At 39.9% G+C, this 15,600-nt stretch overlaps 1 protein-coding gene across 18 annotated transcripts in view; it reads left to right on the plus strand.

The window, feature by feature from the left end:
- Positions 1-15,468, plus strand: part of RALGAPB (Ral GTPase activating protein non-catalytic subunit beta) — a 91,289-nt gene extending 75,821 nt beyond the window's left edge. For all 18 annotated transcript variants that reach the window (XM_008517414.2, XM_008517415.2, XM_070589202.1 and 15 more), the window contains 6 exons: positions 2,560-2,682; positions 4,310-4,446; positions 7,325-7,433; positions 8,210-8,288; positions 10,778-10,926; positions 11,405-15,468. In XM_008517414.2, the coding sequence (XP_008515636.1) occupies positions 2,560-2,682; positions 4,310-4,446; positions 7,325-7,433; positions 8,210-8,288; positions 10,778-10,926; positions 11,405-11,598 (791 nt within the window). In that variant the 3' untranslated portion in view covers positions 11,599-15,468. The remainder of the gene's footprint in view (positions 1-2,559; positions 2,683-4,309; positions 4,447-7,324; positions 7,434-8,209; positions 8,289-10,777; positions 10,927-11,404) is intronic.
- The last annotated feature ends 132 nt before the right edge of the window (positions 15,469-15,600 follow it).

Consider the following 15,600-nt stretch of genomic DNA (forward strand, 5'->3'; position numbering starts at 1 on the left):
CATGTTCCGCTTCTCGGCGGCCCGGGGTTCACCGGTTCGATTCCCTGGTGCGGACATGGCACCGCTTGGCACACCATGCTGTGGTAGGCGTCCCACATATAAAGTAGAGGAAGATGGGCACGGATGTTAGTTCAGGGCTAGGCTTCCTCAGCAAAAAGAGGAGGACTGGCGGTAGTTAGCTCAGGGCTAATCTTCCTCATAAAAAAAAAAAAAAATTATAATAATTTTAGGCTATCTATAACTAACAATACAGTTTACTCAGAAGTGTACTTTGTCTAATAAATGTAGTTTTCTATTAAGAGGCATGTTTGATAGACTTTGTGGCTATCATTAAAGGTTACATTCTTGGGATATTATATAAAAACCTTTGTAGTAAACAGCTGACCATCTCTGACAGATTCGTGCCCATCTCTACAAACCCTCCTAAGGAACTATAGTCAGGGTAACAAGTACCACAGCAATTATAAATTTAAACTTGCGAACTTTGCCCCACCTGGCTTATGTTCTTTGTTCTGAGGGCTCCTGAAGTCACCAGAAGGTTAATTTTGTCTCTCTGAAGTAGGTAATGCCTGTGTCCAGTGCTTTGAATTATCAGAGTTCCTCCGTCAACACGATTATACTCTCTCAAGGTTTCCCATTAAATACCATTGTGACTTGTGGCATGAAGATTTTTCTTATTTCAGCTAAGGCTGAAGCAAAGTATTGGGGATATACTCTAATTTTAATTTCCACATATCTTTTAATATGTGCTTGAGTATATTTATAGACTAAATTTCCATAAGTAGAATTGATAAAGGATATAAACATTTTTCAGTTTGATAAAAATGTAAGTTGGATGCTTATTGTTGCAAGTAACAAAACCTGACCCAAACTGGTTTAGATTTTAAGGGTCATTTATTGCTTTACGTAACTGAAAATTCCAGAGATTAGTATACATTTTTGTTGTCACTTGATCGGCATTCCTATTCTATTTCTCTGTAATTTTCCTTCACCTCTGCTCTCCATGTGTTGACTCTGTCCCCAGCCTGGCTTCTCTCACAGTAGGAAAAAGGCATTTCCAGGCATTGCATTCGGTGTACCACACTAGCCTGAAGAGAAGAGATTAGCTGGGTCTCAGAACCTCCCTACTCCCCAGATCCTGAGACATGCAGTGACTGGACCACCGTGAACCTGTTGCTATGGCAAGAGAGATGGAATGACCCTATAGATATAGGAAAGGTAGAGCTGGTATGAAGGGTCAGTCCCACCCACAGTTCAGGCCTGCTTCAGAGGAGGGGAGGGTGAGGTGGGTGTTGAGGCAGTAACCACAGTGTCTACTACAGTAGATGCAAAGTGCCTTCCCAGCCTCTAAACTAGGAGTCAGCAAACTACAGCCCGTGTCTGTTTTTGGAAATAAAGTTTTATTGGAATTCAGCCAAACTTATTTATGTATTGTCTATGACTGCTTTCCTGCTACAATGGCAGACTTGAGTAGTCCTGGCAGAGACCATATGGTCTGCAAAGCCTTGTTTACTGTCTGATCCTTTACAGAAAAAGTTTACTAGCCTCTGCTCTAAACTTCCTGTTGGCCATGTATGTTAGGTATCTTCCAATCTGTTAAATGAGAAATTTCCTGTTTTTCAGTTGTGATTGAGTTTCAGCATCTTTTCGTATTTTTCTTTCTTTCTTGAGAACTACTTGTTAATTTCCCTTCCCCAAATTTTTTGTCAGGTTGTTGGTCTTTAATGTATTATTGGTAAGACGTTGTGTTCATTTTATTTATTTATTTATTTATTGAGCAAGATTACCCCTGAGCTAACTACTGCCAATCCCCCTCTTTTTGCTGAGGAAGACTGGCCCTGAGCTAACATCCATGCCCATCTTCCTCTACCTTATATGTGGGATGCCTCCCACAGCGTGGCTTGAAGCCAAGCAGTGCCGTGTCCGCACCCGGAATCCAAACCAGCAAACCCCGGGCCACTGAAGCGGAATGTGCGAACTTAATTACTGCAGGCCCCTGTGTTCATTTTAATTGAGAACTATGCTAGCTCTCAGGAATGTTACTTTTATTAATTCAGTTTTGCTGGCTTAGAGCAGATACTATTACTAAAACTGCCTGTACATTTTAATATTATATCACTGATCATTGGGGAAAATGGAGCAGAAACAGAGCAGAGGAGCAGTAGAGAGAGACCAGGGACAGGAATGCCATAAAAGCAGGAGAACACACACAGACACCTGCCTCCACCCCTTCAGAGGGACTGTGGTGGTCTTCTTTCTTTTCATTATTTCCTCGTCCAAAAAGACTGTCCCTTCATACAGATGAGCTAAAGGCCCTGCTAATCAGAAGTAGTCTGATTTAGAGTAATTTCAGAAACTATGAAATTAAGATTTTATGATTTAAAGTAGAGTAAAGACATTTAATGAACATTTATAGTTTATTCTTACACACTAATCGGTTCTTGTTGAAAACATACCTTCTTATTAATCACTTTATTAACTAGTTAAAATTTCACGAGCAGGATGATATTGGTTTTTTCCCACTTTTTGGAGCAATAATGTAGTGTTTCTTATTTCCAGATGAAGTGATTTCCTCTGAAGATGTTGGGGCTAGCATTTTCAATGGACAGAAGAAAGTGCTGTATTATGCTGATGCCCTTACGGAAATAGCTTTTGTGGTTCCTTCTCCTGTGGAGTCCTTAAGTAAGAGCATTTTTTGTATGGTGCTGTTTTAGGATCTGTTTTTGTATTCACCAGTTTGTACAGTGTTATTGCATTGGAGAGGTTCTGAAGTCATCCAAGGCATTCCTCGGCTTCTGAGACATGATAGCTTTAGACTATGCAAAGGTACAGGATGTTAGCTTCTCTTAACTTTCTTAAGGAAAGTAGTTAAAGACAAGCAGACTGACCCTCTGATAATTTTTAAATAATGAAGGAGACCCACTTCAACTCATTTTTCGTGTTTCTTTAATTATTTAATCAATATGTAGAAGCCTTGTTTTCCACTTGATTCATTTTTTTCTTTAATTCTGAGTGAGTGCCCACCTATTTCCCTGTTTTTGTGTGAGAGCCTTTGTATGGAACCTCAGAAAATCCTGCAGTTGGAAGGCTCTCATGCTGGCACCTGGCTGGTTTTCTAACATCAAGTGGGAGAAACTTCAGCAGCCTAGAAAAGACAGTGATCAAGCCTGTTCTTCTTAAGGATCAGGAGTGATTATTATTTCTCAGTCTAAACTCATAGTCTTATTTTGCCTAGAACCTTTGCTTCTTGCAAATTAAGCCTGTTTCTTTGTGCCTGACCAGGTGGTAGGTGGAAAACTTCACCTCCTTCTTCACTGAGACCATGTGTAGGATGGGGTGCTACACGTCACACTTTGACAGTCTCATCTTTAGGCTAATGACTTTTCGTGTGCCCTACCTCGGCAGCCTCCTAACCTTTGTACTTGGACTCTTGATTTTTCACTCTTGGCCCTCCCTATCTCATACTCTGGGGCCAATTGTGTTCCGGCAGGAGTGACCTTCCATGGTCTAGGTCAGTATCTTAGCAGCTGTTTGCCTTTATGTCAAAGCTGTAATCTGCCACCCTAATTCCGGGAACCAGGCTCTGTCTGTCCTCCATGGACTGAGTCCCTGCCTAGTGTCTCTGGCCCATCCTGTTTGCACCAACGCAGTCCTCCCAGAGATAGATCCTTGTCCTTGCACTGTAGTTCCCACAGTTAGGTCTTTACCTCCTGTCATGACACAGCCTCCCTACCAACTGTGCTCCTGCTCCTGCTCAGCCTCCTCCTGTTTCTTGAGATTTGTCTGTCTTTGTTTTTGTTTTTTATAAATCTCTGTGTGCTTGTCTCCAACTAGATCACACCTTAATCACAGAGACAAGGTCCTCTGTAGCTTTGGGGTGCCCCAGTGCTACTTGGCACTGTGCTGCATGATTGAATATATAATCAAAGTAATTCAGAGAATAGCAGATGGCTTTTATTATATTCTACATCTAAAAAGTCAAATATTTTCTACTCTTACCTCAGTTATCCTGTAAAGCAGGAGCCGGCATACCACAGCATACAGATTAGATTCAGAACACTAGGAACAGGCTTTACATTTGTAAAGGTTGTAAATAAAATATGAAGAATATACAATGGAGACCTGTATGTCCAGCAAAGCCTAAAATATTTATTACCTGATCCTTTACAGAAAAAGTTTGCCAAACCTTGATCTAGAAGCGATGTTTCGCTTAAGTGACTTAGGTTAAACTATTAATATAACTGGTTTTAACACTTTTGCTCCAAAGAAGTAGTGGGTATTACAATTATTTATTTTCTTTACCCCCTAGATGATTCACTGGAAAGTAACATCTCGGACCAAGATAGTGATTCAAACATGGATCTTATGCCAGGAATTCTGAAACAACCATCCCTGACACTTGAGCTTTTCCCTAATCACACAGACAATCTTAATTCCTCACAAAGGGTAAGTCGCTTTGCTGATGTATCTCCAAAAATTTGTAGTGAAATGGGGGTAATTATAGAATCGTACCTGAAAAGCTTTTAAGTTTAACCCAGAGTGTTATTATAGCAGTACTGATTCATTAGTATCTTTTTTATTTTTTCAATCAAATTCTCAGAATTTCTCTTTTTCAGCTTTCAACAAATAGTTCATTCTAAGACAGCCTTTGTTGTTTTCCTTGACTTAGCCATTCTGGTACCATGCTGGGTTCTTTCACCCCTTCCTTCTCAAGCCTAGGTTTTTATTTGGTCCCTGAAATAATCCACTAAAGGTACAGCAGTGCTATGCACTTCACATGTTTAATCATGCAACATTCAACTTAAACAAGTATGACTATATATAAATGGTAGCATTTGGGAGAATAGCCCAGTGTCTGAATAAACATGCTGAGTGAGGCACACAGTGGCTATTATAAGAAGAGAGCATTTTGCTTTTTTTTTTTTAAAGATTTTATTTTTTCCTTTTTCTCCCCAAAGCCCCCCGTACGTAGTTGCATATTCTTCGTTGTGGGTTCTTCTAGTTGTGGCATGTGGGACGCTGCCTCAGCATGGTCTGATGAGCAGTGCCATGTCCGCGCCCAGGATTCGAACCAAAGAAACACTGGGCCGCCTGCAGCGGAGTGCGCGAACTTAACCACTCGGCCACGGGGCCAGCCCCTGAGAGCATTTTGCTTTTATACTTTTTTCTTACTATATCAGTGGATATTGTGCCTTTATCTGTGTTTTTCCCTCGTGTTATCTCTAAATCCTTACTGGAAAGTGGTCAAGTAGTGATAGGAAGAGTACAGGATCAGTTCATAAGTATAAGAAGATTGATTTAGAACAAATAAAAAAAAAAAAAGTATAAACTTGACTGAAGCCATTCTTCCGTTTTACAAGATTTTAATTTGGCTCCTTCTATAGTGAAAATTATTTTTAACATAGGTATATGGTTAGTATGGGAGAGATTTTCACCTTTAAAATTGATTTAGGAGAAAATAGTTAAGTTGTATAAGACTCTCTGAAGTAGAGTGATTTTGAAAATCAGAGTTGCTTACAAAGGTTTCACAGAATATGGTTAGGAGATGAACGAGTCAGTGTTGGCAGTAATGCAGGACTTGAGTCAGATCCATAGTCGGTGACTGGCTGCCCTTGTACTCATCTTCTGAATGCCAGCAGCCTTAAAATCCAAAGAGTGACAACTCTTAAAGCATCATGTTTTTATTGCAGACTACTAACAAACTAAAAAAAGAAAAATCACTATCTTAATAGATGCAGAAAAAGCAGTTGACAAAAACTTAACACTCATTCATGAGGAAAACTTTCAGCACTCCATAAATAGAAGGGAACTTCCTCAACCTGAAACAGCTCTACCAACAACCCACAGCTCACATTATACTGATACCTTACACATTATTCTTGAAGTTTTCCCCCTGAATGGAGGACGAGGCAAGGATGTCTCCTCTCACCACTTCTGTTCAACGTGGTAGTGGAGGTCCTGTACTGGGATATTTCTGTCTTGTTAGACAAGAAAGAGAAGTAAAATGCATAAAGATTGGAAAGGAAGAAATAAAACTCTGTGTGGTTGCTGATGGCATGATCATGTATGTAGAAAATACTGAGGAATCTATTTTTAAAAATCTACCAGATCTATTGAGCAAGGTTTCAGGGAAGAAGATCAATGTGTTAGGTGGAATTCTAAGATGACCCCCAATGACTCTTGCCCTTGTATAATGTCCTCCCCTTGCATGTGGGTGGAACCTGTGAATATGATGATATATCCTGTGATTATGTTACCTTATATGGCAAGGAGGTTTTGTTGATGTAACTAAGGTTACTTGCAGTTAATCAAGAGGAAAAATACCCAGGTAGGCCTGACCTAGTCACAGGAGCCCTTTAAATCTAGGGCTGGAAGACAGAGATGGAGGAAGTCAGAGATTCAAAGCTGATTAGGAGCCATGATGCTAAGAAAATAGTCCATGAGTGTGGCTGGATGTCTGTAACTAGTTTGGGAAAAGTCTCTTGGTCACAGTTGTTTTTTGTGAATACCAGAATAGAAACAAGAATCCAGGGGAGTTGCCATGGTCTCTTGTCATCTGGTAAAGATATGTATATTTCTCTGCTAATAAAGCAGTTTTATTTTTAAAATTCAAGGATGGGATTCTCCCTTCTGTACACATAGCTTTGTGTAGGGCTTTAGCATAAACTCAGCTATGCTGCATGCCCTAAAAATGATGAAGCTCAGAGTGCCAGTTTGCTAATGGGGAGCCACATAGTCCTGCTAGCCTCTCAAAGAAACCTAAAGCTGATTGGGTGGGCAGGGAAGCCAGAAGCAAACTGTGCCTGACAGCAAAGACCTAAGCAACTCTTTTTTTCTTTCTGCCGACAAGAAAAAGGAATTCGGGGGGTCTAGGTTGTAGTAGGAAATACTTGGTCTGAGAACTAGGAATAACTTTCTAATGGAACATTTAAGAAATTAGAATCCCCAGGCAAATCAGGGATGTTGCTGTGAGGGGGAAAGCTTACTGCTTTCTGGCCATAGAGGTAGACTCAGAGCCTTTTAAGCTCTCACTAAGACATAGCACACAAATTTAATTTTTATTAGTGTCACATAATTGTTTAGTATTTCTTACCTTTTTTTCCTTTGAGGATTTTAGGCCTTCATTTCCTTGATCTAGGTTGAGACTTGATAAACAGAGGAGCTGAAGAAGAGCTTTTTTGCAAATGTATTTCACACTTTTTTTCTGAAATGATTGCCCATGACCTGATACTGTCACTGGGCAGCTTGATGAATGTATGGTTTTAGTTTTATTAAGCCAGTTATTTTTTCTCCCCCCTCTTCTGCTTTTCTCTGCCTCATATAGCTCAGTCCCAGTTCCAGAATGAAGAAGTTGCCTCAGGGTCGCCCTGTGCCTCCCCTTGGACCTGAGACAAGAGTTTCTGTAGTTTGGGTGGAACGCTATGATGATATAGGTACTGTATAAGGACTTTGTCCATAAATAAAATTAGCATAGAATGACAGTGACTTGCTGAATGTCTAAGCAGCAGCATAGGCATGGTGTGGTGGGCCAAGAACTGGGTTTGGAGTTGAGCAAGCCTGGGTTTGAATCCCAGTTCCACTACTCATTTAATTTCTTTAAGCCTTGGACTACTTATCTGTTAAATGGAGACATTCTTGACACTCATTTCAGAGTCCTGAAGATCTGATGAGACTGGTGGGTATGAAGTCTTTAGCTCTTCTTGGTATGACAGTGGTTTGTTGCCACTGCACGTAGCTCCCAGTCACCCTGCGACCTCTGGAAAGGGGAAGGGGGAGCGCTTCCCTCACCCCCTTTCCACGAACCCTGCTGTGTCTAGTTTTAGTGTAGAGATTAACAGAAATTCTGCTATGAATAAGTTTCTCGTGAGTTTTATGTAAGCAGTATCAGAGCATTAGAAATGCGTATTTAACCTACGGTCTCCTGCAGCTCAGAGTCTGGGGGAAAGTGTTGTAGTTGCCTTCCAGCCCCTCCAAAGCCCTCAAAGACTTCAGGTCATCTTCTCTCAAACCTCTCTGCTTTAGATGAACTGTAATAAAGGAGGGAGCATTCTTTTTTATTTATGAGGAATAGTCAGGATTATATATTTTAGGATGGCACAGTCCGTATATTTGTTGCCTACTTGTAAAGAGATTAGGAAATTAGATTTCCTATTATTTATTTAGGAAATAAGAGGGAGATATTAACTATAATGCTATTATTTTCTTCCAGAAAATTTTCCCCTGTCAGACCTGATGACAGAAATCAGTACGGGTGTGGAAACTACTGCAAATAGTAGCACGTCTCTGAGGTACACTGTTATTTGCTCAAAGTTTATCAGCATGTCTTTAAGCATAGAGAAGCCTATTTTTTAGATGTTGATTGCGGTTTAATCAAGAAATAAAGACTTTTAATGAAACAAAAGGGATGAAGGCAATAAGAAATAAACATAATTATTGGAAAAGAATCAAATTAGGAAGTTGTAGATAAATGTACAAGGTGATAAATTAGCAAGGATTTGTAAATGGCATAATTAATTACTGTTTTGCATTTATCTGCAGCAAAAAGACAAATGAAGAAGTGGAGGCAGTTAAGTATTAATGAAGACTGATAATAGGGTAGCAACAGTAGATAGAAATAATGGAATTAAATTGGCCAAAACATTCTGGATAGATAGCAGTTAAAATGTCCTTATCACATGAACTATTTAATGGAAAAATGTTTCTAAGTAAAATGTAATATGGTCATTCATCACTTAACAATGGGGCTACGTTCTGAGAAATGCGTTGTTAGGCAATTTTGTCATTGTGCAAACATCATAGAGTGCATTTACACAAACCTAGATGGTATAGCCTACTACGCACTGGGGCTATATAGTACTAATCTTATGGGACCACCATCGTATATGCAGTTTTTTGTTGACCGAAACATCATTATGTAGTGCATGACTGTACCAACTTTATTGTAATGTTAAGATTTCTATTTTAGCTCCCCATGCACAAAAAGGATTAAAAAGTTATGATTCCAAGAACAGTAACAATTTATCTGTATAGGTTTTATAGTTTCAGGGCTTTTAGCTTGCTTGTTTTTGGTTTAAACAAATACTTTAAAACAGCTTCAAGAGGTACAATTATCTTCTCCATTTTATAAATGGGATAAAATAGGCTCATAGAGGTTATTCCTCAATGTCACACATCCAGCAAATGAAGGAGAAAGCAATCTGAACCCAGGCCCCTGACCCCAAATGGTAACTTCATCTCCCACATCACAGACTTACCCTTAATATCAAGTTAAACTTGATATTTTAGCTTTGAGTAAGTCCCTTCTGTTTACATGATCTGATTCATTTTGCATGTGTTAGATTATTGTTTAGAAATGAAGTCAGTAAAGATGATTTATTTTAACATCATATTTTTAAATTTCTGGAAGGGGGCAAATCATTCTTAAAACTTTCATGTTTTTTTATGCTAAAGTATTTTAAAGCAAATTACAGGTATCCTAACATTCTAAATATGTCAGTATGCATCTCTAAAAATTAAGAACACTTTTCAAATAGAAAATGTTGTCACAATAATAAAGTTAATAACAATTCCTTAATTTTTTCTGATAACCAGTTCATACTCAAATTTATGCATTTTCCCTGAAAAATATCCTTTACAGCTGGTTTGTTCCAACCAGAATCCACTCCAGGACCTTGCATCTGGTATTAAATCTTTCAGTCTCTTTTAATCCAGAACAGTCCTGTTTTCCTTTTCTTCTCCATGACACCACCTGCTGAAGAGACTAGAATAGTTTTCATGAGGTGGACTTCTCTCAAACTAGTTTGGAAGAGAACCTTTAAGTGTCTTGTACTGTTTTTTGTTGTTGTTTTAATCTTTTTAGATCAAAAGTTCTAATACAATTAGATTGTAAAATTTGTATTTTATTGTTAGATTAGCAAAGTTTGGAATTTGTCTTGGGACAGAATTAATACAGGATTGATTTTTATTTAATGTCTTGAAAAATTAACGCACTGTTTCTTTGGCTGAAATCACTTTACCTATATAGAAAGGAAAGCTCATTGTCTTGCGGGGAAGAAACACCAACCTGCCGTGTAGCATCAGAGTGGCATGGGTACTCTAGATGCGTTGGCATATCCCTGACACGTGATATGTAACTCAGTCTTCCAAAGGTGCCTTTGCTGACCTTAGCACCTGTTACCTGTTCAGAGGCTTTGAGGGCTTTGGCTCTGCCAAGATGCAGCCATTTATCACCTCTGCTAAGGAGGATGCTTGCAGGTGGCCCAGACTAATGGCCCTCCCAACCTCCTTCCCCAACCCCTGAAAAAAAAAATTATAGCAAAGATTCCCATAGTGAGCCTAAGCTATATTCCTACTTCTGCTCTGAGATTACAGTGTTGACTGTGGTGGAATTACCTGCATTCTGGCCAGCCCCACTTTTGTCTCCTACAAGAAGGAGGAAGTAAGTGAAAGTCCCATAGCTGGGTGCTAGATCTGTAGCCCCCGACAATATATTTCTCTGGCCTTTCTTTCCACCCCCATGTCCCCAGTGGTTTTCTAAGCACATTTTTTAGCCCCTTTTTTGTCAGCTTAAAAGGCCTGACCCCTGTGATGACCATTTAGGGTCAGGTGTTGATGGGGGGCTTCAACATGAGCTCCCAGAAAGAGGATTTTGAGCAGACTGACCCCTTGGCTCTTGTCAAACACTACCTGGCAGCAGGTCCTTTTGGTATTCTTATATTACGCGTGGGAGACTTCAACTCTTGAGGATTTGGGGTAAAAAGTGTTTTTTTTCCTTAAGATCTACCACTCTTGAAAAAGAAGTTCCTGTCATCTTCATCCACCCTTTAAACACTGGATTATTCCGGATAAAAATTCAAGGAGCCACTGGAAAATTTAACATGGTCATCCCTCTTGTGGATGGGATGATTGTCAGCAGGCGAGCACTCGGTAAGGTCTTCATATGTGGCTCAAGGGTTAAGGTTACTTTCTCCTTTTGTCTTTGACATTTTTATGAACCAAAAAGTAGTAGAAGTAAGGAAGTGATGATAATACTTAATAGGTTCCACATGTAGAAAATGCTGTGGCTCTTATTAAAAAGGAAGCATGTTTTGTTCTATTTTGAACAGTGCTTAATCTAATAAGTATGAGTGGAGCTGTAATTCACAAACTTCCAGTATTGGACGTGAAGATAGCTGTTTGTAATCCAGGGCAGGAAACGGGTTGTCAGAGCAGATATTGATTCTGTTTTTCCTTGTCATTATGTGTTTCTTCTGACAGTTTTATCTTAGTAAATCTCTGTCCATCTCTCCGGGGAATGAGTGGAATGAAATAGTTTGAGTTTGCAGAGCATAGTTCCCCTGAATACTGTATAGTTCACCTAGCTGACTGATTATTCACATTGATTTTAAAACCCTCTGTTTTCAAGGTTTTCTGGTGAGGCAGACTGTAATTAATATTTGTAGAAGAAAGAGACTGGAGAGTGACTCCTACAGTCCCCCACATGTCCGCCGGAAACAGAAAATCACCGACATTGTCAACAAGTACCGGAACAAGCAGTTGGAGCCCGAGTTTTATACTTCACTTTTTCAGGAGGTTGGACTCAAGAACTGCACTTCTTAGACCACTGTCTGTCTAGGACTGTTGAACTACAGTTTGGGGCTATAACATCAAAGCAAAACAATTTGATAGGTGATCACTGTAAAAATAAAAACAAATCACTCCCCAGGAGCTCACTGTTTAATCACCAGAATAGAAGGGACACACTGTAAACCCATTTGTTGGAAGACTTTTGGCTTTCTAGTGAAATGGGCTCCCAGACACAATTGTATTCCTGCTGGTAATGATGATACACATTTTAGCCATAAACTTTCTTTTAAAAGTGACAATTTTAGTTAAATATAAGCCTTTTGAAGAGAAAGGCTTTGATGCATCTCAGTTAAACACATGCATTGGTAGTATCAAATTTGCAAATTAGAAGTTGAAGATAGTTTTATACCTCACTTTTTAGGAGGTTGTGTTCAAAATTAAAATCTGTCTCAAAATCGTCCAGCACATTTAAAGACTCATGTTGATAGCATGGAGGAGAAGGAAAGAAATCTCAACTTTCTGCTCGCTCACAGGTCCATTTGTCATCCAACTGTCAAACTGACAGAAAGAACGTAAATGTTTTCTGCTCAGATAAGAAGTCTGACATTAAAATATTTCATTCTTTCCACATTTCAAAATGCTTTCATTCTCATTGTTGCACAGATCTGTCTGAAGGCCTCAGTTTCTGGGCAGCCCAGGAACAGATCTGAAATGGAGGCATAGCCCCGTCCTTTAATAGGGATACAAATAGCGTTTGTGGAGTTAAAAGTTGTAAGACAGTAGTGATGCCTCCACGCTCTCCATTATTATCTAGCTTGATGACATAATAATGGGTTAAACATTTGTAATTCCTTGGTAATTTCTTGGTTAAATATTAAGAAATGTAAATTCACAACAAGGGTTGAAAATTATTTGGTTTCGTTCATTGTCTCTTATTTCAGGACCAAGCAGGAAACTGCAGTAGTTTATGAAGGATGCTATTTGGGGTTCAGGAAATAGCCTCTCAATGCTCCTAATTCAGATTTCTCGTAGAGAGCTACTGGATTTCATCATAATTGGCAAACATTAGTGGCCGCCTCCTTGGGTGGCTGCTGTTTGAAATGGCTGTTGTCATATTTTCTTTATTTTGCCAGCTGAAGGCACAACAAATCCCTGCCTGGGGTTTTGGAAATACTGCTGTTACCTCGCTGCTCCTTTTCAGCCAGGGATAAGTGTTTTGAGGTGGCCAGTCCCAGAACATCCTTACGAGGATTCCTGTTACAGTGCTAGAGTGTACACTGCTCATTTCTCCTATTCTTATGTGCTTTCTTCTTTATTAAGATTATTTTGTGTTAAGATTAAGTGAAATTTAAAGTCCAAAGAGGAGTGATCACAGTTGTATAAGGGGTGATTTCCCACTTGAATTCTGAAGTCAGTAGATTCCTTCGGTCAGGGCTACAGTGGTCTGTTTGGTTTGATGTTTTGTAGTTTAATTAGAGAGGGATAGTGTAGGACCTAGTTCCCTGTGCAGATGTTTCTGTTCCAGAAGTATGTATTTTGTCATCTGTGAGTAAGAAATGCGGGCATAGCAGCTCTTGGTTTTAAGTTTGCCGTACCCTTTTCTTCGTGTTTTTTTAAGCTCAGGTAAAGGTAACCTCTTCCTTCTATGACTCCAGTTTCCATTCAGGTATAATACTATTCAATATTTGATTTTATGTTTCATCTGGGCAATACATTGATGTTTCCAGAAGGTAGCACAGGGGAGGGGGATATATGATAAAGATTAGCAAGTTGTACCCTAAAAATGTTAAGGTGAGGTTTAACGACTTTCATGGAAATTCCAGATTGACGTTTCAAGGGAAAAATGGGTCCTTGTTCTAGTGGATATGAACGAAGAAGGGTGTAAATTGATGTGCAACTTATAACATTCCAGAGGTTAAAGATAACTGATGTAGGTCTGCTTCCTCAGTGTGATTCCTCAGATAAAATTTTTATCTTTGGTATAGTTTTACTATCAGCAAAATGTACAGTGGTGTATGTGTTGGGGGTGAGCTTCCTGATCCTTCACTTTGCTCTAATTTCTGGCAACTCTTTGTAATTCTAATGGCCTTGATAAGTGAACAGCCCTGTTGAATGCAGTTTGTGATCTGGAAGACTTTGTGGTCTTCCAGGGAAGAAGGGATGAATGCAGGACTGCAGCTCCCGAAGGCATGAAACCCAGTGTGTACGGCACAAACAGAATATGGTGTACGTATACCTTTCAGGTGCTGGTTCCTTCTGCTCAGAATAACATCTGCCTAAAAAGGAAGTGTAGTGAGGACCCTTGGACCTTTCACTAGTGTAGGTTTGAGTTCATGGTCACTAAGTTCACCCAGCTACCTTTGTTAAAAATCACGTTGAGTAGAATAATGCCAGGGGAGCATATTTAGTCTTTAATAATAATCTGTAGTAGTCCACTTGATAAATTTGCTAGCATATGTTCATAACCTTTGGCGGGAAGCCAGGACCACTTTGGTCTGTGCACTTTAGTTGCTACATGTGACAGGTGTACCAGGGGGTGGATGAGTGTGGCATTTGGTGACAAGAAAAACATTACCCAAGGGTCAGAGGCAGGTAGACTCTCATAGTCCCTTCTCACATTTGGGGAACGCAGGCTTTCCTCCTACTCTCTGGTTGGGAGCACTGAGGACAGTGAGGAGGGCTTTTGCCTTTTTTGTGTTCAGCCAGCTCTCTCTTTTGTCTGGTGCTTCCTCCTAAGACCCGCTCCTGTCCATTAGCCCTTTGACAGGAATAGTTAGGTGGTGGGTTGACCCCCTCCTGCCTTGGCCATATATACACACACACGTATGCATGCTGTCCTCCATCTCTAAGTCCTCTATTTCAGGGCAGCCCGTTCTCCTCTGGACTCATTTATAAATACAAAATACCTGCATCTTTGGCCAGTGATGTCGGTTGCCTGTAGGTCGTGTGTGAGGCCTTCCTGAATGGTTACTTTCTACATACACTGAGGAAGCATTTGTCAGGCTCTGCAGAGTGATTTTTAGACAGGCAGAGTCTTCAAGAGTATTTATGTCTATTGGAAAGTGAAACTATACCCAAAGTGGGAGTCAGCCTTGCTTAAAGACACGTTTCATGGCAGATGTGAAGATGTGCTGGAGGGAATTTGGCACTCCTCCTGGCTCTCGTTCTCCACTCAGCATCTTAAAACCCGTTCAGGTTATATCTTCCTAAAGAGAATTGATTTATATGTTTACATGAAATGGTGAGTTGAATTAGATGGTCTGTTTTAAGCATTTCCATGACAGCCTCTTTTCCTGAGATGGAGAGATTGGAGGTAATCTACTCGCTCGATGTGGAATCAAACTGTGGGTTATCAGTAGCTAAAGAAGCCATGTACTGTATAGTGTTTTTCTCAGAGTATCAACTCATGTTCTTCAGAGTTTCTTTTTTTAATGGTGAGGGAAAAGATATAATTTGGGATTCCACAGTGCCTTGCAAATAGTAGGCGCCCAATAACTATTTGTTGAAGCAAACCAAGTTTCTCAAGCCCTTGTCTCTTGCAGTGACCAAGAACATCTTTCTCCTTGAAGGGCTTGGCAGTTGTGGCTAAAACATAAGCAGTATCATTATTTGCTTGAAATCATATACACAATTTGTATGAATTTCACTATGTTGCCAAGACATGATCTTTTTCTTATTGTATTTTCTGTAAATATTTCTGGCACTGAACTGTAAAGTAAAGGCGAAATGTAAATATGAAGGCATACCTGTGCCCCCTCGCCTCCTGTGTTTTCTCTTCGTTGGTTAGGGAAGAAGGCCCAGAGGCTCGTTTGTATTTATGCCGACCCTTTGTCCAGAAGAAACCCATGGAATATTGAATGTAATACATTTAGTCAATTAAATTTTAAGGAGATTCTTATCTAATAACATCGTGTGTGCTTTTGGTTGCAGGCTGGGGGATTGACTCCTGTGTGGGTGTTCCTAATTTATCCTTTCCCAGGGCCATCAGCTCTGCTTTGGCTGCCCTTCGTAATTTAGATCTGTGGGTTTTCACTC

Source organism: Equus przewalskii, chromosome 21, assembly GCF_037783145.1.
Source record: "Equus przewalskii isolate Varuska chromosome 21, EquPr2, whole genome shotgun sequence".
NCBI lineage: Eukaryota > Metazoa > Chordata > Mammalia > Perissodactyla > Equidae > Equus > Equus przewalskii.